This window comes from Hemiscyllium ocellatum, chromosome 10 (assembly GCF_020745735.1).
Source record: "Hemiscyllium ocellatum isolate sHemOce1 chromosome 10, sHemOce1.pat.X.cur, whole genome shotgun sequence".
NCBI lineage: Eukaryota > Metazoa > Chordata > Chondrichthyes > Orectolobiformes > Hemiscylliidae > Hemiscyllium > Hemiscyllium ocellatum.
The window spans coordinates 74,983,903-75,006,769 of NC_083410.1; the positions used below are offsets into that span (position 1 = coordinate 74,983,903).

The following is a 22,867-nucleotide window of genomic DNA, read 5'->3' on the forward strand; positions in this document are numbered from 1 at the left end:
TTGACTAAAATCTTGTACAGTTGCTGCAACAATTATCTACTTTTATATTCTGTACTGTTAGCTAAAATTTCATTTGCCTTCCTTGTTACCTGCAGTAACTACGTGCTAGTTTTCTGAGAATCATGCATGAGGACATCCAGATCCCTCTGCACTGAAGCACTCTGCAGTTTCTTTATTTAGACAATACATTTCCTTTCTTTTCCTCCAACAAAAATGACTGTGCTCACACGTACTCACAATAAATTTGATCAGCCAAATTTTGGCTCATTCACCTAGCCTATCATATCCATTTATAAATTTATTTCTTCATTGCAATTAACATTTCCACCTATGTTAGTTTGATCTGCAAATGTGGCTATTCAGGTCAATCAAATAGATTATAAATAGTTGAGCCCAGAGGTCTGAACCTCGTGGCATCCCACTAATTATATCTTGCCAAACAGAAAAATACCATTTATCCCAACTCTTTACTTTCTATTAGTTAGCCATCCTCTGCCCAAGCTAACAAATTAACCATAACCCCTTCCTACAATATACCTACATCAGTTCCTCATTATCCATATTGCTTGTTATATCTTCAATGAAATGTAGCAAATTGGTGAAACATGATTTAACCTTCATAAAACCATGCTTACACTGATGCATTCTACTTTGACTTCCCATTGTTAGTAATGGGTTTTAACAATCTCCCAACATGTTAAGCTGACTGGTTTGTCGTCACTGGCTTTCTGCTTCCCAATGTTTTTGAACAAGGGTCTTATATTTGCATTTTTCCCATCCAATGGAAACTTTCTTGCATCCAGCATTTTTGAAATATTGTAATCAATGGATTCACTACCTCTGCTGTTACTTCCTTTATAGCCTGGGCCATTAGGCCCTGGGTTCTGATCAATCTCAAAAATCTGCTTAGTACTTTTTATCTCGTAATAATAACAATTCCAAGTTCCTCTCTTCTATAATATCTGTACAGGATGGTAGTGTGAAAAAGAAAGCAAAATGTTGACTTAGTTTATGTTCATCACACTTGCCTTAATAAAAGCAGTGTTATGTACGGACAAATTCATTTTATCTAAAAACAGCAGGGTCCTGTTTATGAATGTGTAGCTTTTAGCACATGAAAATGAATCACACTGTCAGCCCAAATGATAATCTTGAATTAGTTTGTGACTCAATTTTGAGCACACTCAGGTTTATTCAGTAAATATAGTTCAACAGTAGAATCGCAACCAATGTCAGACATGACATTTTGAGGTATGAAAGCACAGACTAGTTGAACAATTGTCAGCAGCCTGCAGATAATCAAAGGAATATGTTGTTTGATACAACCTGCCAATCATTGTAGAAACAAAAACAGAAGTTGAGGCAGGGTCACTGGACACACCCTCTCTCCTGCATACACATAAGCAACCTCTCTCTCGCTCTCTGTCTTGGAGATGCACATACCCTCTCACTCTTGGACAGATACAAAACACCCTCGCACTCTCTCTCTCTCTCTCTTGCACACAGAGACAAACACACTCTTCTGGTCTCTCTCTCACAGACACAAACACCCTTGCTCTCTTACAGAAGCACATTCTCTCTCTTTTGCACCGATACACGTGCTCTCTGTTGCACAGACACAAACACCCCCTCCCACCCTCGCTCTCCTAAACACACGCACACACACAAACATCCTCTCTCTCTCTCTCTTGCACAGACACATACTCTCTTACTCATTTGCACAGTCACAAACATCCCTCTTCTCTCTCTCACTTGCACAGACACAAACACCCTCTCACGTTCTCTCTCACTCTCACAAACACCCTCTCTCCCCCTCTAGCATAGACGCAAACGCAGTCTCTCTCTCGCACAGCTGTAAACACACATTCTCTCATGCAGACGAACATACCCCCTTTTTCTCACAGGCGCACACATCCTCACTCTCCCTCACACAGAGACAAACACTCTCTCTCTCGCGCACACAAGCACTCTTTCTCGTCACAGACGCACATACTCGCTCTCTCTCTCTCAGACAGACATAAACACCCTTCGCTCTCCCGTACACACACAAACACTCCCTCTCTCTTGCACAGACACAAACACCCTCTCATGGACGTTCTCAGTCGCACAAACACAAAAACACTCTCTCTCCCTCTTGCATAGACACAAACACATGCTCTCTCTTGCGGACTCAAAACACCCTCTCTCTTGCACACATGCAAACACATGGAATCATAGCAAGGCAGTCTTTCCACTTATGCAATCCGAATATTGCTACATTCAACCACCCATAAGTCTGTGTACAAAAAGCAAAGACCTGCAGATGCTGGAAATCCAAATCAAAAACATAAATCGCTGGAGAAACTCAGTAATTCTGGCATTATCTGTGGAGAGAAAGCAGAGTAAAAGTTTCAAGTCTTCTTCAGAACAGTTCCAGTTCTCTGGCAATTTATATTTTTGTTGCCATAACTCTACGTTCTATTGGTATTGTATAGCAAAACATCATTGCCCTTACCCTCGACTGCTCAGAAGAGAATTACAGGATCCTTGACATGATTGAAATATAAATTTGTTAACTTTTTGACTGTTATTTTTATAGCTACAATTAAAAATAAAACTGCTTTCTACAATTACTGTATTGTATTCCTTGGGAGGCAATGGCATAGTGGTGTTTCTTTGGATGTTTGATTTTTTTGTTAGGATGTCCCCCCCAGTAAGGCAGTGGAATAACGGCGTTGTCAATGGATTAGTAATGTTTTAGGGATAGGAGTCTGAATCCCACTAAAGGAGAAATGTGAATTTTATGAAAAGCTAATCTAATGGTGAAAACATAGCCACAGTCAATTGTCATTAAAAACACAACTGGGGGATCCAAGGCGGCAGTGATCTAGGAAGATCACGTTGCAGAGCTCCGCATCACACCGCAAGCAGGACAAATTTTTAACCTGCCTTACCCAGATCACCATGATATTCTGGGACTCTGGAAAAGTTGTGGCGTTCCAGGAAACTTAAAAATCAATTTACTTTGGTTTTCGTTATCCAGGGATGCCAAAGAAGGGTGAAAGAGCGTCCAACGATGGGCCCATGGCCCAGCCTGCAGGATCCTCAGACTCAATTTCTTACCAGGCCCTGGTGAAGGAGCTTGCGAAATGTCGGTGAGTTGTTGGATAAGCAGAGAGAGGAGAAACTAGCCCTGATCTCAGCCATGCTGCAGAATCATGAACAGCAACCGGGAGTCCTGGAGAAAAGGATGGATGAGGTAGAACACAGAGTTGCAGTGGTGGAAGTTGATACTGGTTCCTCAAAGGATAAGATCCAAGCCCTGGAGACGCAGGTCTGTAATTTGCTTGACCAAGTTGATGACCTCAAGAACAGGGGAAGGAGAAACAAACATTCAGATCTGCCGGACTGTAAGGAAGGTGTGTGGCCGACGGAATTTATTGAGGACTGGTTGCCGAAGTTCCTTAACTTGGAGGCTGGAATGAGTGGCTTGAAGATCAAGAGAGCTCACCAGTTCACGGCGCAGAGGTCAGGTCTGGATCAACATCCTTGTCCTATCTTGATCTGGTTTCATCATTATAGAGAAAAGGAGAGAATCGTGGAAGTTTCCAGAATCCGGGGCAAGGATCCGAAAGCCCTAATTTATGAGCGTTCTAAGATCATGTTCTTCCAGCACCTCTCTGCAGCAGTGATCCAGGAAAGAAAATCCTATGAGGCATCATGAGATGACTGAAGGAGCTTGGGTTCCAGTACGCTCTGAAGTATCTGGCAGTGTTTCGGATCACGTCAGATGGATCTGTACATCTCTTTGACATATTGGAGAAGGCAAGAGACTTTGCGGACAAATTAACTTAATCTGAACAATTTAGTATGTACAAATAGTAGTGTTGTTTGGGTATATCTTTGCTTATTCCTTTAAAAAACAGGCAAGTCCGGTCGGAGCTTTCTCCTCCTATCTTTTTATTGGTAATAATCTGGTCTAAACTATGTTTGACAGCAGTTGAGATGTGCACTTTCAATTTCTGAGTTAAGTTATACCAAAGGATGGGTGGGGTACTTACCTTTTTTTTTCCAAAATGTCTTTATTCACATAGAAATTACAACATGGAATAGCATTCTTTTCTGCTTGTGTTTGCGGTACAGCTCTAGCTAGGAGGAGGGAAATGGCTAGATGCCTACTTATGGGCAGTTTATGCCCGGTTCAGGTATTTAAATACCTGGACTGCAGTACTGGCAGCGGGATGGCAAATTGGGTTTTGGGATGTGTAGTTTCCCCCTTTGAGCAGGGGTGTTAATTCCCCTATTCAGCACCATTGGTGCTTTATATGTTGCCCTGTTTTTCGGTTTTTGTTGTATATAATCTTTGATAGTTTTGTAGATTTGTTAATTGTAGTGGTTTTAGTTTATGCAGTTTTTATGTTTGATGGATCTTGCTACACTAGGGCTTGGCGATTTAGAACATAGAACATAGAACATAGAAGGATACAGCGCAGTACAGGCCCTTCGGCCCTCGATGTTGCACCGACCGAATCCTACCTAACCTATACTAGCCCAATAACTTCCAAATGCCTATCCAATGCCCGCTTAAATGACCATAAAGAAGGAGAGTTCACCACTGATACGGGCAGGGCATTCCATGAACTCACAACCCGCTGTGTGAAGAATCTACCCCTAACATCTGTCCTATACCTACCACCCCTTAATTTAAAGCTATGTCCCCTAGTAACACCTGACTCCATTAGCGGTAAAAGGTTCTTAGTATCTACCCTATCTAAACCCCTAATCATCTTATACACTTCTATCAGATCTCCCCTAAACCTTCTCTTCTCCAATGAGAACAGCCCCAAGTGCCTCAGCCTTTCCTCATAAGATTTTCCTACCATTCCAGGCAACATCCTGGTAAACCTCCTCTGCACTCGTTCTAAAGCTTCCACATCCTTCCTATAGTATGGCGACCAAAACTGCACACAATACTCCAGATGAGGCCTCACCAGAGTCTTATACAACTGCAACATGACCTCAGGACTCCGGAACTCAATTCCTCTGCCAATAAAGCCCAGTACACCATATGCCTTCCTCACAGCACTATTTACCTGGGTGGCAACTTTCAGAGATCTGTGTACATGGACACCAAGATCCCTTTGCTCATCCACACTACCAAGTAGCCTACCATTAGCCCAGTAATCCATCATCTTGTTATTCCTACCAAAGTGAACGACTTCGCACTTAGCTACATTGAATTCCATTTGCCACATTTCCGCCCAGCTCTGCAACTTATCTATATCCCGCTGTAACCTACCACTTCCTTCCTCACTATCCACAACTCCACCGACTTTTGTGTCATCCGCAAACTTGCTTACCCAGCTTTCAAGTCCTTCCTCTAGATCATTTATAAAGATAACAAAAAGCAATGGTCCCAAAACAGATCCTTGCGGTACACCGCTAGTAACTGCGCTCCAAGATGAACATAATCCATCAACTACTACCCTCTGTCTCCTTCCAGCCAGCCAATTCCTAATCCAAACCTCTAATGTATCCTCAATGCCATACCTCCGTAGTTTTAGCATTAGCCTACCATGGGGAACCTTATCGAACGCCTTACTAAAATCCATATACACAACATCTACTGCTTTACCCTCGTCCACTTCCTTAGTCACCTTCTCAAAGAACTCAATAAGGTTTGTGAGGCACGACCTGCCCTTCACAAAACCATGCTGGCTATCCTTGATCACGTTATTCCTATCCAGATGTTCATAAATCTTATCCCTTACCATTCTCTCTAAGACTTTGCCCACCACTGAAGTCAGACTCACTGGCCTATAGTTACTAGGGCTATCCCTACTCCCTTTCTTGAACAATGGGACCACATTCGCTATCCTCCAGTCCTCTGGTACTATTCCCGTTGACAATGACGACATAAAAATCCAGGCCAATGGCTCTGCTATCTCCTCCCTAGCTTCCCATAGGATCCTGGGGTAAATGCCATCAGGCCCAGGAGACTTATCTATATTCATCCTTTCCAATATTCCCAAAACCTCTTCCCTGCATATTTCCAGGGCATCCATTCTAATTATTTGTGATTCCATATTCACATCAGCAACAGTGTCCTGTTCCTGAGTGAATACTGATGAAAAGTACTGATTTAATGTCTCTCCAATCTCCTCCGCCTCCACACACAACTTCCCACTACTATCCTTGACTGGACCGATACCTGGAGTCTAAATGTTACTGCAAAAGGTTATGGCTAATGACTTAATTAAATGGTGAACCTGGAACATCAAGGGGAGTCACTCACCATTTAAGAGGAAGAAGATACCTTCAAGTCTTAGAAAGAAGGTAGATATTGCTTTGTTACAGGAGACACTCTGGGATGACAGAGAGCATTTGAAACTACAGCAGAATGGCTTTGAATGGGTTTACTTTTCATCTTTTAATACCAGAAGCAGGGGAGTGGTTATATTGGTTAGGAGGAATTTCCCATTTAAATTAGTAAGTTAAAGACACCCACGGGAGGTTTGTAATTCTCAAACCCTGTTAAATGAGGAAGAATATGGTGTTTTAAATATTTATTGCCCTCTGGCCCATCATCTCAAATTTCTGGTAGATGCATTCTCTAAATTGATCAGTCTCAAGTCCCGGCATGTCATTATAGGGGGAGATTTTGATTGTCTCATGGATCCCACAGTGGACAGGTTGCCCAAAGGCCCCCGATACCCTTTGTAGAAACCAAATAATTAGTGGATCCATGTGTTGAGTTAGGGTTGATGGGTGTCTGGAGGCATGTCCATCCTACAGGCAGGGATTTCACATTTTTTTCCAATCCACACAGATGTCACACCAGGATTGATTCTTTTCTGACCCTCCTGGGAACTCTGGACTTGGTGGCATTTTGTACTATTGGTAATATTACTATCTCTGATCATGCTCCAGCGTACCTGTTGGTTAAGATTAAGGATGTTACAGTGGGTTCGAGGCACTTACGATTGGATCCCTTTATCCGCAAGGACAATAAGTTTGTGGAGTACTTCTCTAGGGAATTTCGGGCATTCCTAGACATTAACTCAGGCTTGGTTAGTAGCACATCCTTCCTTTAGGAAGCTGACAAAGCCTATACTAGCGACTTGGGTATTTCCTACTCTGTTAGTAGGAAGTGGCAGAAGGGTGAACAGCAAAGTCTCCTCGAAGCACAGTTGAAGGCAGCCGAGAAGGCTTATTTTGACAGGTCCTCATTTTTCAAGCTACAGAGGATCACGACCCTGAGGTCTGCATTGAATTCTGTGCTCACACAGACAGCAAAGAAGGAGCTTACTTTCGCAAAGTAAAGGTTATATGAGCATGGTGACAAACCAGGCAAGTACCTTGCATATCTCCCCAGGAAAAAGAGTGTCCCTCAAGCCATTACATTGATTAGGGAAGGGTCTGGGAACTTAACATGTGATTCCAAACAGATTAATGTGGCATTTCAGAGATTTTACTCCAAGGTATACCAATCTGAGGGTTGTGAGGAGGGGTGTATCAAGATGGAGTCCTTCTTCAAGGATCTGGAACTCTTGGGTGTGACACCCGAACAAGAGTCTTTTCTCAATGGCCCCTTATCAGAGCAAGAGGTGCAGGAGGCTGCAAAACAGCTTCAGAGTGGCAAGGCGCCTGGTCATGATGGACCATCCAGCGAATTCTATAAAGAATTTATAAACATATTGTCAGGCCCGATGCTCAACATGTTCAATGACTCATACAGTTATGATCGTCTCCTGCCATGTCTGAGAAAGGTCAATATTTTGCTTATTCTTAAAAAAGGGAAGGTCCTGGACGTTTGTAGAAGCCCATTTCAGTCTTAAATGTAGACTTCAAAATCCTCTCTAAGACCACTGCATTAAGGCTGGAGATAGTGTTACCTTCTATTGTTAAAGAGGACCAGATGGGCTTCATAAAGGGCAATAGATTCTCCAATAATGTTAGGAGGCCATTTAATGTAATTCAAGCGTGTCAACAACAGTCAATACAGGGATTGGGGATTTCTCTAGGTACAGAGAAGGCATTTGACCAAGTTGAGTGGCCGTACTTTTTTTATATTCTGGAGCTATTTGGTTTGGGCGAAGCCTTTATAAGATGGTTAAAGGTTCTCTACAGTGACCCTCTCTCGCTGCAATCATCATCAATGGGGTGCGATCAAGCAATTTTAACATTTTTAGGAGCAGCCAGCAGGACTGTCCCCTTTCACCATTGCTTTTTACATTAGTGAGTGAACCATTGGGAGAGGCCATTGGTAGGGGTCCTAATATATTGGCTCCAGAAGTGGGGTCAAAATTACGTACAATTTCATTGTATGCAGACGATGTCCTCATTTTTTTTGTCAAATCCAGCAGTTTCAGTGCCTCACCTGATACAATACATCAGCACGTTTGGCACCTTTTCGAGGTATAAAATTAATTTTGCAAAGTCCGAGGCTATGCCTATGGATGGTCTTACGAAGGTGCTCGGTCTTAAGGGTGAATATCGATTCCCATTTAAGTGGTCACAGGGGTGTTGTGTGTATTCGAGCACATTCATCACTCCAGTTCTTGATCGGTTGTTCAAAATTAATTTTGTTCATTTATTCGACAAAATCAAACAATATACTTCAAAGATGGGAGGTGCTTCCGATCTCAAGGTTAGGTCGGATAGTGCTTATTCTCCCCCCGTTTGTTGTACCCTATAGGGATGCTCCCCCTGATTTTCGACAAGCAAACGTTCAGGACACTAAATGGCTGGTTCAGCTCTTTTATTTGGCATCATAAGCAGTCCCTTATTAAATTAGCTAAACTGCAATTGTCTCACAGACTGGTGGGGAGTTGATCTCCCAGACATTAAAAACTATCAACTAAGCTCAGTGAGTGATTGGGCTTGTAGCGACCCTCTTTCAATATGGTTAGATGTCAAAACTTTTCAGGCAGGGTGCACCCTTGCTATCTTTGAACAAGATGAGGACAGTTAGGGAATACTGCCATAACCCAATAGTTATCAATACTGTTAAAGCATGGAGGGTAATTTGACAGAGGCAAGGCAATATAGGCAAAACATCTTCTCTTACACCTATAGTGGGTATGGCAGGTCTTCAATCGGGAATGATCGATTCATGATTCAAATATTGGGCAGCTAGGGGTGTGTCTTGCATGGGTGATTTATTTGAGGGAGATACAATGATGTCCTTTGATCAGTTAGCTATCTACAAAGGACCCCTTTCTGTCAAGTTAGGGACTTTATTCAAAACAAGACTATACTTTTGATTGATCTCTACAAATCCAAAATAGCCAGGAGGGTGCTGAGTGCCAAGGGTGCACTTTCTGTTTGCATTTTAGATCATCAATTTGGTTGGGGGGGGGGGTGCCTTAGATGAGTTCAAACGACTCTGCAGTGTGTGGGAGAGAGTGCTAGGTGTTGAGGTCTCCTCACAGGCATGGGAAGATGTTTCTGAAAATGCAAGAAAGATATCAATTTGCATTTAAGACCCATGCTTTACAGCTGAAGATTCTCCACAGGGTCCACTTGGCTCCAGATCATTTGTCAAAATTTAAACCAGGGGTATCTTCAACATGTCCCAAGTACAAAGTTAATATGGGCACTCTTACCCATTGGTCCTGTGTTAGGCTTCAAACATACCGGAGTGCTGTAGCAGGTGCAATGGAGGGGATTTTGTAAGGGTGGAGAAGGACCCTATCTTCTTCTTGGCCTGCCCAGTCCCCTGTAGATGCCCATAAGAAAAAACTTTCCAACATCCTCATTGGCGGCCTTTTTTGGAATACCTAGACACAGATTTGTCTGCCACACTAATAAGGTATTTTACATAGCCGTAATGATTGTGCTTTACAAGTCCAATATCCAGAGGGAGGGAACTGCGAACGTATGAATATGTAAAACTAATGCTCTCGATATTCAAGACTGAGTGTTTTGTTTGGCTGAGCTACTATTATTTATTAATTTGTTGTTGGTTATTATTTATTTAGTTAAGTGGTTAGTTGTTTTTTTTATATGTATTTTTCTATACATATTTATACATTTGTACATGAGGGCAGTTTGGGTTTTTTTACTTTTTTTGGTGTTCCTTCTTTGTATTGTTTTGAATTGTATTGTTTTGCATTTGTTGTAATATTTAAAAATCTATTTTTCAATAAAAATGTTTTTTAAAAAAACAACTGATTCACTAATAGCCTTTAGGGAAGGAAATCTGCTGTCTTTACGGACCTGATTTATATTTGAATCCATACCCTAAACTTCTACATTCCACGAACAAATTACAAAAAAAATTGCTCAGAAGTTAGGGGGTCACTGGAATAATGTCAATAGTAACAAGGCCACGCTTGCATGAATGTTATACAGGACTCCAAAGTAGTGAATTTAACATAAATGATAGGACTCACCCTCCAATCCTTGCTTTTCCAGTAGAATGGGATACACATAGACATACGACTTCAGCTTTTCTTGTTCTACAGCTTGTGTGTCAAGCGTCACACTTTCTCCCAGTACCAGAGTTTCATAGGAAATGAATATGCAGCCACTAAAGTAGGCAAGCAAAAAAGGTTAGTTCACTTCAATAAACTGCAAAACAATGTTATTCTTTTCAAGGGTTACTTTAATCATTCAATTTCTTCGTAAAACTTTTCCATACCTAGATGCTAAATGAGCCAACAGAAAGTTCTTGAAAATACAACAAACTAAGATAGTCTTTCAATACCTGAATAGTCAGGCCCAACTAAAATCTTGCAAGCGTAAGTTTTATAAACTTCAGTATCAACCCAATATGTAGAAAAAAACAGCTGAATCTTGAGAACAAGTGGATATACAATCGGTGAAGGACTTCAGCGTCCATCATGATGATTTGCTTGGTAACAATTCAGAATTAAGATAGCTCAGTTCTGAGGAGCATATTTGACAGACTGGGCCTGCAGGAGATATCAAGAGAACAAATAAAGGGGAAAACTTACTTGACCTCGTCACCACCCATTTACTTATTATATCATGGCAAGCTCGCAGCAGAATTGCATATATATCAATATGCACTGCCAAGATCTAGTATGTCCTTCACTCTATAATTACCATCAAGACAGAAGGCAGCAAAAACATAAAGTGCTGGAAAAAAATCAGAGGATCTAGCAGCAATCAGATGTTAGTGTATTTGGAATTGAAGGAGGCAGGTAAATTATTTATGTTGTGGTCAAATAGGTTGGAAGAGCATCAGGAGATTACATAGAACAGTACAGCACTGTACAGGCCCTTCGGCCCTCGATGTTGTGCTAGCCTTTTATCCTACTCAAAAATCAGACTAACCTACACACCCCTCAATTTACTGCCATCCACGTGCTTGTCCAGCAGTGGCTTAAATGTCCAAAATGTATCTGACTCTACTAGAATCGCTGACAGTGTATTCCACACTATATAAGTAAAGAACCTACCTCTGACATCTCTCCTAAACCTTCCTCTGATTACCCTAAATTTATGTCCCCTTGTGATAGCCATTTCTGTCTTGGGAAAAAGTTTCTGGCTATCCACTCTATCTATGCCTTTCAACATCTTGTACACCTCTATTAAGTCACCTTTCATCCGTCTTCCCTCCAATGAGAAAAGTCGTAGCTCTCTCAACCTTTCTTCATACGACATGCCCTCTAGTCCAGGCAGCAGCCTGGTAACGCTATAGACCTGCAGCCTAATCTCGCAGCTCTTAAACTCAATTCCCCTGCTAATGAAAGCCAACACATCATATGCTTTCTTAAAAATCCTGGGTGGCAGCTTTGAAGGATCTATGGACATGGACTCCATGGATCGCTATCTCTTATTATAAAAGGTTATGCCTCAGTTGTAAATAAGGTTATGCCTCAGTTATAGAGTGCTAGTGAGACTACATCTTGAATACTGTGCTCAGTTTTGACATCCTCACCTAAAGAAGAATGAAAATGCATTAAAGGCAATTCACAGAAGGTTAACTAAATTGACACCCAGAATGACAGGCAGAGGTGGATACTGCAGATGCTGGAGATTAGAATCAAATTTAGAGTGATGCTGGAAACGCACAGCAGGTCAAGCAGCATCCGAGGAGCAGGAAAACCAATGTTTCAGGCAAAAATGACATTCCCGATGAAGGGCTTTTCCCCGAAACATCGATTTTCCTGCTCCTTGATGGTGCCTTACGTGCTGTGCATTTCCAGCATCACTTTAATCTTGACACCCAGAATGAGCAGACTGTCTAATGGGAATCATTAGGCAGGCAGATCTTATTTTCACCAGAGTTTAGAATAGCAAAGGGTGATTTGATTGAAGTTTCTATGAATCTGAATGGTCTTGACAAGATGGATGCAGAAAGATGTTTATTTACTTCTGTGAATGAACAATGAGATTACCCTTTTATGATAAAAATTGAGAATTTTGTTTGGAAGATTGTGCAGCTTTGGAATGCTTTGCCTCAGAAGATAGTGGAGGTAGGACCATTGAATGTCTTTAAGGCAGAAGTAGATAGATTCTTTTTAGGTAAAGGAATCAAAGGTTATGGGGATGGATGTGAATGTGCAATATATAACACAAACTAATCAGCCATTATCCCCTAGGGGTGGAGCAGGCTTGAAGAGCCTACTTCAGCTCGTAATTCGTACATTCATATGTTCTGCTACCTACAATGATCTGAGTTTGACAAGCACAAATTTCCATTAAGTCTATGTTCACTCAGCTCAGTCCTATCATTTCTTTTTTAACTGTTCTGCTGTTGTACCCTTCATTATAGATTCCTTTCTGGCTATGTTAGGTCAACACATCTGTAGTTTTCCCTTTCCTCTCTTCCTTCTTTCTAAAACAGTGAGATTACATATGCCACCTTCCAATTAACATGGCCCAAACCACCAGGTCCAGAGAATTTACCTCCTTTAAATCATATGCAAAATCGCTGGTGCGTTTTTGTTTCATACATGTTAATATTCTTCAATTCTTCATCAAATCTAGCCCTTAGCTTCATCATTATTTTTGGGAGCTATTATCATTTTCCATTGAATGAAGTTGCTGTCACTGAATCTATTATCATCAACATCCTGTGATTTAAATCTGTGGCCTTCTGATTCGGAGAGAAGGCTGATACTTACTGACTACCAGCTGTTTTAGGTGTATGGCTATTACCAACACTGTAGTAGTTTGGGAAATCCATCCTTGTTGGGCCAATACTCAACTAACACTGCTCAGCGTCAAAGGAGTTGACAGTGTCATGCTTGAATCAGGCTGCAATTTCATTTATCTGAAACAGATCAGATGTTTCCTGCCTCTGTGCCAAAAGCAAAGACAATGTCCAAAGAATCTGTCCCAAGTGGACGTTTACTACCAACAATTGGAGTCTAAGACCTTTGTCCTTGGTTTCTGATAGCTTATTGCTCTAGGGATTGCATCAAGGGGCCAACTATCCACTTCTTGGTTAACTATCAAGGTCAGGATAGGCATCAACTTGTGCAGAAAGGAGCACGAGAAAGCTAAACAGCATTCATAAGTTAAATGAATGAGTGGAAAAATTGTTTAATGTCATCCAATATGGTAAAATGCGAACCATTCATTTTTCACCCAAGACAGACTGATTGGAGAACTTCTTAAGTGATGTGAAACTCAGCACTATAGGAGGAAAAGGACATTGGAGTTCAAGTACACAAATCATCAAAAGTAGTATACAAGTACAAAAAGCAATTGAAAAATACAAATAGAGGCCTCTTTTACAAAGGACATGAAACACATAGCATTGAAAGTCAAGTTTCAGTTCCAAGAATCATAGGATTATAACACCACAGGTCTGTCATGTCTGCACTGGTTTTAATACTCGCATTCAAAAACAAACAAAGCAACACAATACAGTCAAGTGATCATTCAAAAACTTACCCTACAATAATTGGCCCAGCATATTTTCCAATTCTTCCTGCCAAAGTATTTAGAAAATAAAAGAATTTTAGCACTTTAAATTCAGAAGAGCACTGTCATTAGGTCAAGAATTAAATTAATTCACACAATTTTTTATGAAAAGCACAAATCTGGCAGATAGAAACTTTTCTAATATAGGACCAATTTACAGCCTTTTAAAACACAGGATGGTTACAGCGTGAAAGGCCATTCATCTGATCATGTCCCTGTTGATTCTGCAAGAACCACTCTCATCCATTGTACATTACCAACCCCCTCACCCTCCATAACCTTTGCAGAACTAACGTGTAATCTCATGAATATCTCTTCAGATAACTGAGTAGTTTCATTAGGAGGCATTGACTGAATCTGCCTATAACACAATTAATTCATTCTCGATCCAATCATACATAAAACTGTCCTTCCTTCAATCATCATTGTCTTTTCTGCCAATTACTGTATATCAGTGGTTTTTGGCTTGCAGTCTTCCTGACTAGGTTTTTCATAATTTTGAGCAGTTCAATCAAATCTTGTAGCTTTTGCTTCTCCAACGAGCTCCAACTCATCAGGTGACTGTAGTTCACAAATATGTCCTGCATCTTTTAAAATATGTCAAATGACATTATTGCGATTACAGAGACCTTTTGACGAGGTGATGAAGGTGATTGATGAGGCAAAAGCAATTGATGTTGTCTGCACAGACTTCAGTAAAGCCTTTGACAAGGTCCCTTATGGCAGACTGGTACAAAAGGTGAAATCACATGGTATCAGGATGAGCTGGCAAAATGGATACAAATAGCCTTGGAGACAGTGGGTAGCAATGGAAGGATGCTGTTCGGAATGGAGAACTGTGACTAGTGGTGCTCCATAGGCCTCTGCTGTTCATGATCTACATAAATAATTTGAAGGAAAATGTAGCTGGCTTAATTAATATATTTGTGGATGATGCAAAGATTGCAGATAGTGAGGAGGATTGTCAGAGGATACAGAACGATACAGATTAGTTGGAAGCACGGACAGAAAAACGGGAAGATGGAATTTAATCCAGACAAATGTGAGGTGATGCATTTTGGAAGTTCAAGTACATGTGAAAATTATACAGTGAGTGGCAGAACGCTTTGGAGTATTGATACGCAATACTAGTCCAGGCAAAAGGTTGACTGAAGCTGAAAATGTGTTGCTGGAAAAGCACAGCAGGTCAGGCAGCATCCAAGGAACAGGAAATTCGACGTTTCGGGCATAAGCCCTTCATCAGGTCATTCCTGATGAAGGGCTTATGCCCGAAACGTCGAATTTCCTGTTCCTTGGATGCTGCCTGACCTGCTGCGCTTTTCCAGCAACACATTTTCAGCTCTGATCTCCAGCATCTGCAGACCTCACTTCCTCCTAAAAGGTTGACTGAAACACAGTTTGTTAATGAAGTTTCGACAGTCTTCAACAAAAAGAACTCAGTCATAAATTTGATTGATTTAACGAAAAGAAACCAAAGGATTCAGACTCCCTTCGCGACTCCCTCGTAAGGTCCACACCCCCCACCAACCCAACTCCTGGCACCTTCCCCTGCAACCGCAGGAAATGCAAAACTTGCGCCCACACCTCCTCCCTTACCTCTCTCCAAGGCCCCAAGGGATCCTTCCATATCCGCCACAAATTCACCTGCACCTCCACACACATCATCTATTGCATCCGCTGCACCCGATGTGGCCTCCTCTATATTGGGGAGACGGGCCGCCTACTTGCGGAACGCTTCAGGGAACACCTCTGGGATGCCCAGACCAAGCAACCCAACCACCCCATGGCTCAACACTTTAACTCTCCCTCCCACTCCACAAAGGACATGCAGATCCTTGGACTCCTCCATTGCCAGAACATAACAACACGACGGTTGGAGGAAGAGCGCCTCATCTTCCGCCTGGGAACCCTCCAACCACAAGGGATGAACTCAGATTTCTCCAGTTTCCTCATTTCCCCTCCCCCCACCTTGTCTCAGTCGATTCCCTCGAACTCAGCATCGCCCTCCTAACCTGCAATCTTCTTCCAGACCTCTCCGCCCCCACCCCACTCTGGCCTATCACCCTCACCTTGACCTCCTTCCACCTATCACATCTCCATTGCCCCTCCCCCAAGTCCCTCCTCCCTACCTTTTATCTTAGCCTGCCTGGCACATTCTCCTTATTCCTGATGAAGGGCTCTGGCCTGAAACGTCGAATCTCCTGTTCCTTGGATGCTGCCTAACCTGCTGCGCTTTAACCAGCAACACATTTTCAGCTGAAACCTGATGGATCCAATATACTCCATTTCTACAGATTACCAAAGGTACACAAACCAGGGACCCCCATCAGACCTGTAGTCTCACGTCCCAGCATACAGACTAGCAAAGGTATTTGAACATCAACCAGAATACCTAATAGATGTCTCACGCCACTTCATCCACTCCACCCAGCAATTCCTGAACATCAAAGACACCAAAGTGGGTGATGACGTGGTCATGGTTTCTTCAACATGATGGTCCTATTCACATCAATAAACATCACTCTGGCCAAAGAAACACTGGCCTCACTAACACAAACACCAGACAGCACCAACTCAATGAGCAAGGATAGCATCCTCAAGCTAGTGGACCTGTTCTTCACTACCCACATCACCTTCAACGACAAGTCCTACAGACAAATCAACAAGACACCCACGTGAGAAAGTTTATCGCCTATAGACTATAAACCTTCTTACATGGGATCACTAATATCAGGATTCTTAGCAAAACCAGTTATGCAGAGATTAGAATCCACAGCCCTCCCCACGATCCAGCCCAAGTTTTAGGTCCACTAACGTGGATAGCACCTATGTCATCACGAAATGGAACAAATTAGAAGAAGCCCACAAACACAAACAGTATCCTTACTGGCATAAAGTTCACCAAAGAGGAAGAAAACAACAACAGACTCCCCTTCCTAGATGTCACAGTAGAATGAACAGCCAGTGGAGAACCAGTGTCTACAGGAAAGCCACACACACTGACCAGATACTCAACTGTAGGAGTAATCATCCCAACACCCACAAATGGAGCTGCATCAGGACATTATTTAAATGAGCCACAATACACTGCAGCACCCAGGAACGAGAAGCCGAAGAAAAACACCTATGCAACGTAATCAAGAACGAGTACCCAATAAGTAAATTCCGCCGATTCATAAACAACAAACCTAAACAAGAAGACACAACATGCCCAGAGACGCTAGCCACACTACCATACATTAAAGACATCTCGAAGATGACGATCAGATTACTCCAGCCCCTTGGCATAATGGTCGTCCACAAATCTTTCAACACACTGAAACAGTTATTGATGAATCTAAAGGGTCCTGCACCAACAACCAGCAGAACAAACATCATATACAAAATACCCTGCAAAGACTGCAACAAATATTACATTGGACAGGTGGCCAGGAAACTAGCTACCAGGATGCATAAGCACCAACTAGCCACTAAATGACATGACCAACTATCCTTACACACAGATGAAGAGGGACACCGACTGGGACAATACATCCATCCTGGGACAAGCTAAACAAAGAGAGAGATGGGAATTCCTAGAGTCATGGCAAACAAACTGGAAATTCATCAACAAACATCGATTTGGACCCCATTTACCAACCTCTCAGAAAAAGAACCAGAAGTGATATCACCCATCACAACAGACCAAGACACACAAATAGAAAGTGGGATAGGACACCAGTGCTTCAAGAGAGATTCACTGATGAAGTTACTTGGCATGGTGACAAAACATCTGAGAACAAATCTACTAGCTCAATGAGCAAACTTACAACCTGAACCACAAGCTAAGCTACAAATCTTTTCAAAAGTTGCAGGGACAATTTCGACCTAGACACCTTGCTATTTTGTCCTTGACAACAGACTCAAGCATTTTCCTCGCTACAGAGGTTAAGCTAACTGGTCTATAATCAATGTTTACCTTAGCCACTCTTTCTCTCAGTAGTGGACTGATACAGAGAAACAACTTTGCAAGGCACATAGAAAAGTGCAACAAGTATAGTGCAGTTGTAATAGGGATTTGAATTATCCTGATATAAACTGGGATAGTCATAGAATATAGAACATAGAACATTACAGCGCAGTACTAGCCCTTCGGCCCTCGATGTTGCGCTGACCTGTCATACCAATCTGAAGCCCAACTAACCTACACTAATCAATGTACGTCCATATTCTTGTCCAAGCAAGGACAAAGAGGGGAGACCGGAGACAATAAATTTGTTTTAGATTAGTACAGTTTCTGGTCCAATGAGTAGAAAGCACTGCTGGATTTGATTCTGGAGAATGAAGTGAGTTAGTTGAAGCAAACATTGATTGGTGAACATTTATGGGATAATGATCAGAATACAATATTACAAAATAATCAACTGAAGAAGGGACATCTTTAGCTGTAAAGTCCAAGGTATATTTTCAGAAGGCAAAGAGGAGACACACCCTCATCTACATCAATGGAGAATCAAATTCCTAAGAGAGACAAAAACTTGACAACCTGTCCTGGTGAGAAAGTGTATAGCCTCAAAACTTGTATTTAAACATTTAGACAAAAATGCAATGCTAAATTATAGAACACATTTGCTGCACTAGAAAATAGATAAGCAGGAAGGCTCAGAAAAAGGGGGTGAACTCAAGGAATGCAGAAAATAGGGACATCTGTGCTCACCAAGTGATAACAGGATGCTCTAAGGCAATTAAAAACATTTGCCTTAGCATCAGTGAATTGGTGTAAACAGGACGCCAAGTGAAAACATACATGGCTGTTCCCTTGTGAAATTAATGAGTTTGATTTTGACCCTTAAACAAAACTCTGTACCATCAAAAATCTTGTAATTAACGACTTGACCCTGGCGATTATAAAGGATCCTTATTACACCTTGCAAGCGGGGCAGATACAGAGAAAAATATCTTTGCTGTTACAAGACCCTGGCTGGACAGTTCAAAAGGACACTAGAGAGAGAGACCATTTTAGTACTGAGGCTGCTGAAGCCAGTAGAAAATGAACTCTTAGTGCTTACCTGCTATGGATTGAATTTAATTGCATTTTGGGACTTAATGATAATATTGAGTAGCCATCACTGGTTATTAAATACAAACACTGTAAAAGATAATGATGAAGCTTTAACTTGCTGTTCTTGCAGACCACTCTACAGACCTTACAGATTCTATTCCAGAAGTGCTTTTGCCTGAAGCATCGATTTTCCTGCTCCTCGGATGCTGCCTGACCGCCTGTGCTTTTCCAGCATCACTCTAATCTAGACATTACAGACTGTCCCATTGTCAATTCTAACTAATTAGATTTTACACGTTATCTGAATTTGAATCATAACCCTGAAAAGAAAGCATGCTTAATTCAAAGACTAATGAGTCAGTTTAAATGCAACCTTATGGTAATATCTCAGCCTCAGGTACAGTGCTTAAAAAGCAGGAGTCTGCTCCTAGCTTAGAAATTATTCTAGGCCTAACATTGAAGAGATTCTGGCACAATGTGTCAGGAAGCCAATTTATGGTAAAACATTTGCCCTCCTTGCTAAGAAACCATGTATCGGACATGTGAGCTGTCCAATTAGCTCAGACTGGTAACTGTCAGCGAGTTTATCTCGCTGGCAGGCACCTAACTCAACTCGGTATGTCTTTCCCATCTGATGAATGGCTTAAGGCCTGTAGGAGTGATTAGTCAAGTGCACACAGGCCTGTCAATTAACTTTTCTTCCTTAGGAATTATTGTCTTTCACTGTTGTGTGTGTAATTAAGAACATACAATGTTTTTGTAAACTTTTGTATAAAGGAAGTAACTTTGTATCAGTACATTGGAATAGCCTGCTGGGGCACTTGAAGAGCTACTACCCTACTCTCCTAGGTTATTAGAACCTAGTTAGTTTAGCTTATAGGTACAAGTTAGGGCGGCACAGTGGTTAGCACTGCTGCCTCACAGTGCCTGGAGACCTGGGTTCAATTCCCGACTCAGGCGACTGACTGTGTGGAGTTTGCACGTTCTCCCCGTGTCTGCGTGGGTTTCCTCCGGGTGCTCCGGTTTCCTCCCACAGTCCAAAGATGTGCGGGTCAGGTGAATTGGCCATTCTAAATTGCCCATAGTGGTAAGGGGTAAGGGGTAAATGTAGGGGTATGGGTGGGTTGCGCTTCGGCGGGTCGGTGTGGACTTGTTGGGCCGAAGGGCCTGTTTCCACACTGTAAGTAATCTAATCTTAAAAAAAAGTGTTATGTTGTAATAGTGATGCTATTGGTAAATAAAAGGGGATGACTAAAATTAAACTAATCTGTCTGGAAGAGGTTTTTTTAATCCAAACTTCCAAAGAGTATGATCTCCAGGACGAATCAAGAGAGAGGCTTACAGATCTGAGTCCATAAAGGATTTCCTGGGCCATCTCAAATCTATACTTTAACATTGGACTTCCCATGTCGATGCAATAGTCAACAAGGCACAACACCTCTTCTTGCTCAGGCAGCTTAGGAAATTTGGCATGTCCAGAAGGGCCCTCTTCAATTTTTACAGATGTGCCACTGAAAGTATACTTTTCAAATGTATATGACCTGGTAAGACAATTGCTCTGCCCTGGAACATAAGAAACAGCAGATGGTTGTGTACACAGCCCAGACCATTACAGAAGCCAACTTTCCATCCATGAATTCCACTTAGACAGCTTGTTGCCACAGAATGGCTGCCAACATCAAAGACCCATCCAACCCCAATAATGCTTTCCTACAACTTCAAATTACAGATTCAAAAACAGCTTCTTCTCTTCTTTTATTAGACTGATGAATGGATTATCTAACTTCAAATAACATTGATCTTGTTAAAATTAATCTTGCTTCACACATGTCCTGTGCGCTATAACCCATACGTCCCACTCTGTCCAAGTTCTTTTCACTCTATGATCTGCATTTTCTTCCTTACTATGATCTGCCTGTATTGCTCATAAATAAAGCTTTTTACTGTACTTAGGCACAAATGAGAATAGATTAAATCAAAACAAAACAAAATTTAAGCTCCCTGGATGATCACAAGAAGATAACCATCAAAGTCTTACAATGTTGATGTTAGATTGTAAGAAGTAGACTAAATAAGAGGGCTCAGAAGGGAAATGAAAGATACGAAGAGATAAGAGATTTCAGCTAACATAAAAGGGAATCCAAAAGTTTTCTAGCTATTTAAATAGTAAAACTGTAGAAAAAAAAGAGGTGCATCAACCACTAGAGTCCTAAAAGGGGATTTATGCATGGAGGCATTGAGCATGACTGAAATTCTAAATGAGCACTTCATATCTACATTTACCATGAAAGAAGATGCTGCACAAGTCATAGTCAAACAGTTGATAACTGAGAAACTGGATGGCCTAAAATTGGATAAGCTAGCTGAGAAATCATATGCACAAATGGTATCAGAAGACCGGAGAACTGAAAATGTTATATATTTGTTTAAAAAAAAAGGTGCAGGTATAGACTCAGCAACTATAGGCTCAGCATTGAACTACAGAATTGTTATGCTGAAGGAGGCCATTTGGAGTGTAGCACAAATTTTCAGGAAGCAAAAAGGTTAGCACTGCTGCACCACAATGCCATGTTTGATTCCACCCTTGGGTGACTATCAATGTAGAGTTTGCACATTCTCCTCACATCAGTGTGGGACTCTGATCTCCAGCATCTGCAGTGCTCACTTTCTCTCAGTCGCTTCTGCCAGGTGCTCCAGTTTCCTCCCACAGTCCAAAGATGTGCAGGTTAGATGGAGTGGCCATGCTAAATTGCCCCATACTATTCAGGGATGTGCAGGCTAGGTGGATTGGCCATGGTAAAAGCGGGTAGAATCTGGGTAGAATTGATGCAAACTCCATGGGCCGCAAGGCCTCTGTCCATACAATGAGTCTATGAAATTATAAACAGCCAAGTTTTGACCAGATAATGCTTATGACACAATGATGGTTAAAGGATAAAAAAAGGATAAAGGATTACGCCACTGCTTTGTGCTGGAATGGACTCATGGGGTCTGTTCCCATTTACATGTGCAGACAGTTAAAGACTCAGTTCAGTTCGTTGCATTTGAAGGACAGCACCTCTAAACAGTACAATTCTCCTGCAGTATTGAAAACAAAAGATGCTGAAGATCACAGCAAGTCAGGCAGCATCCACGAAGAGAAAGCAAACTAGCATATTGAGTCTAGATGACTCTTCATCAGAGCTAAACTGAAGTGTGGAGGGACCAGCATTTATCCAATATGGGGTGGGAGGCTTCCCCCGTGTTGTAACCATTCACGGTTCTGTGAAGCATCACAGAGCACTTTTATTCAAACTAAGGTCTTTATAATGCAGTATACTGGAAAAAAGTTAAAAGCCTTCTTTTAAGTTACAGATTTACTTCCTGCCTCCCAAATACATATCAGGAGCAGTTTTTGCTCATCATTTAGTATTAAAACCCCGAGTAGGCACATTAAAATAACACATAGAAAACATAAGTTTCTTACTGATGCGCCTCCAACCTTTAGCCGTAGACCCTACCGAACTCACAGCCCTGGTACAGAAGATCAAACAACCGGTCAACATGTTCGCAGTTTGTTCACAAACACAGGCCACAAAAACGTCACAAAATATTCCACCAATGGCGGCAGCGTGTAACCGTCATCATACTCCGAGCCTGAGGCGAGGATTTTAACTTGAGGAAGGGAAACTGAAATCGGTGATAGTGCATCGAGGGAGAGAGAAAAAATACGCAAGCCTGGAGGTTTAAGTTCCTAGCTGAAATACCTAAAAAAAACAGAAGCCCGTCCAAGGAGAAATTGTGTTCTCCCAAACAATCTGGTTTCGAAGAGATTTAGTCATTTTAAACTTTTATTCATTTGACTTCCTGAAAATAACAATTTTGTATTTTCAACGTGACAAGTCTTGCATTATATTAATATTCGTCAGCTGATGCTTCAAGAAAAGATGCATCACTACAAAC

General features: G+C 41.7%; 1 protein-coding gene across 5 annotated transcripts in view; it reads right to left on the bottom strand.

The window, feature by feature from the left end:
- The window catches only part of serac1 (serine active site containing 1), a 163,663-nt gene extending 141,182 nt beyond the window's left edge, over nucleotides 1-22,481 (bottom strand). For all 5 annotated transcript variants that reach the window (XM_060831614.1, XM_060831615.1, XM_060831619.1 and 2 more), the window contains exons 1-3: nucleotides 22,392-22,481; nucleotides 13,855-13,891; nucleotides 10,377-10,513 (exon numbers count right to left, since the gene is read on the bottom strand). In XM_060831614.1, the coding sequence (XP_060687597.1) occupies nucleotides 10,377-10,513; nucleotides 13,855-13,891; nucleotides 22,392-22,470 (253 nt within the window). In that variant the 5' untranslated portion in view covers nucleotides 22,471-22,481. The remainder of the gene's footprint in view (nucleotides 1-10,376; nucleotides 10,514-13,854; nucleotides 13,892-22,391) is intronic.
- Nucleotides 22,482-22,867: the final 386 nt, after the last annotated feature.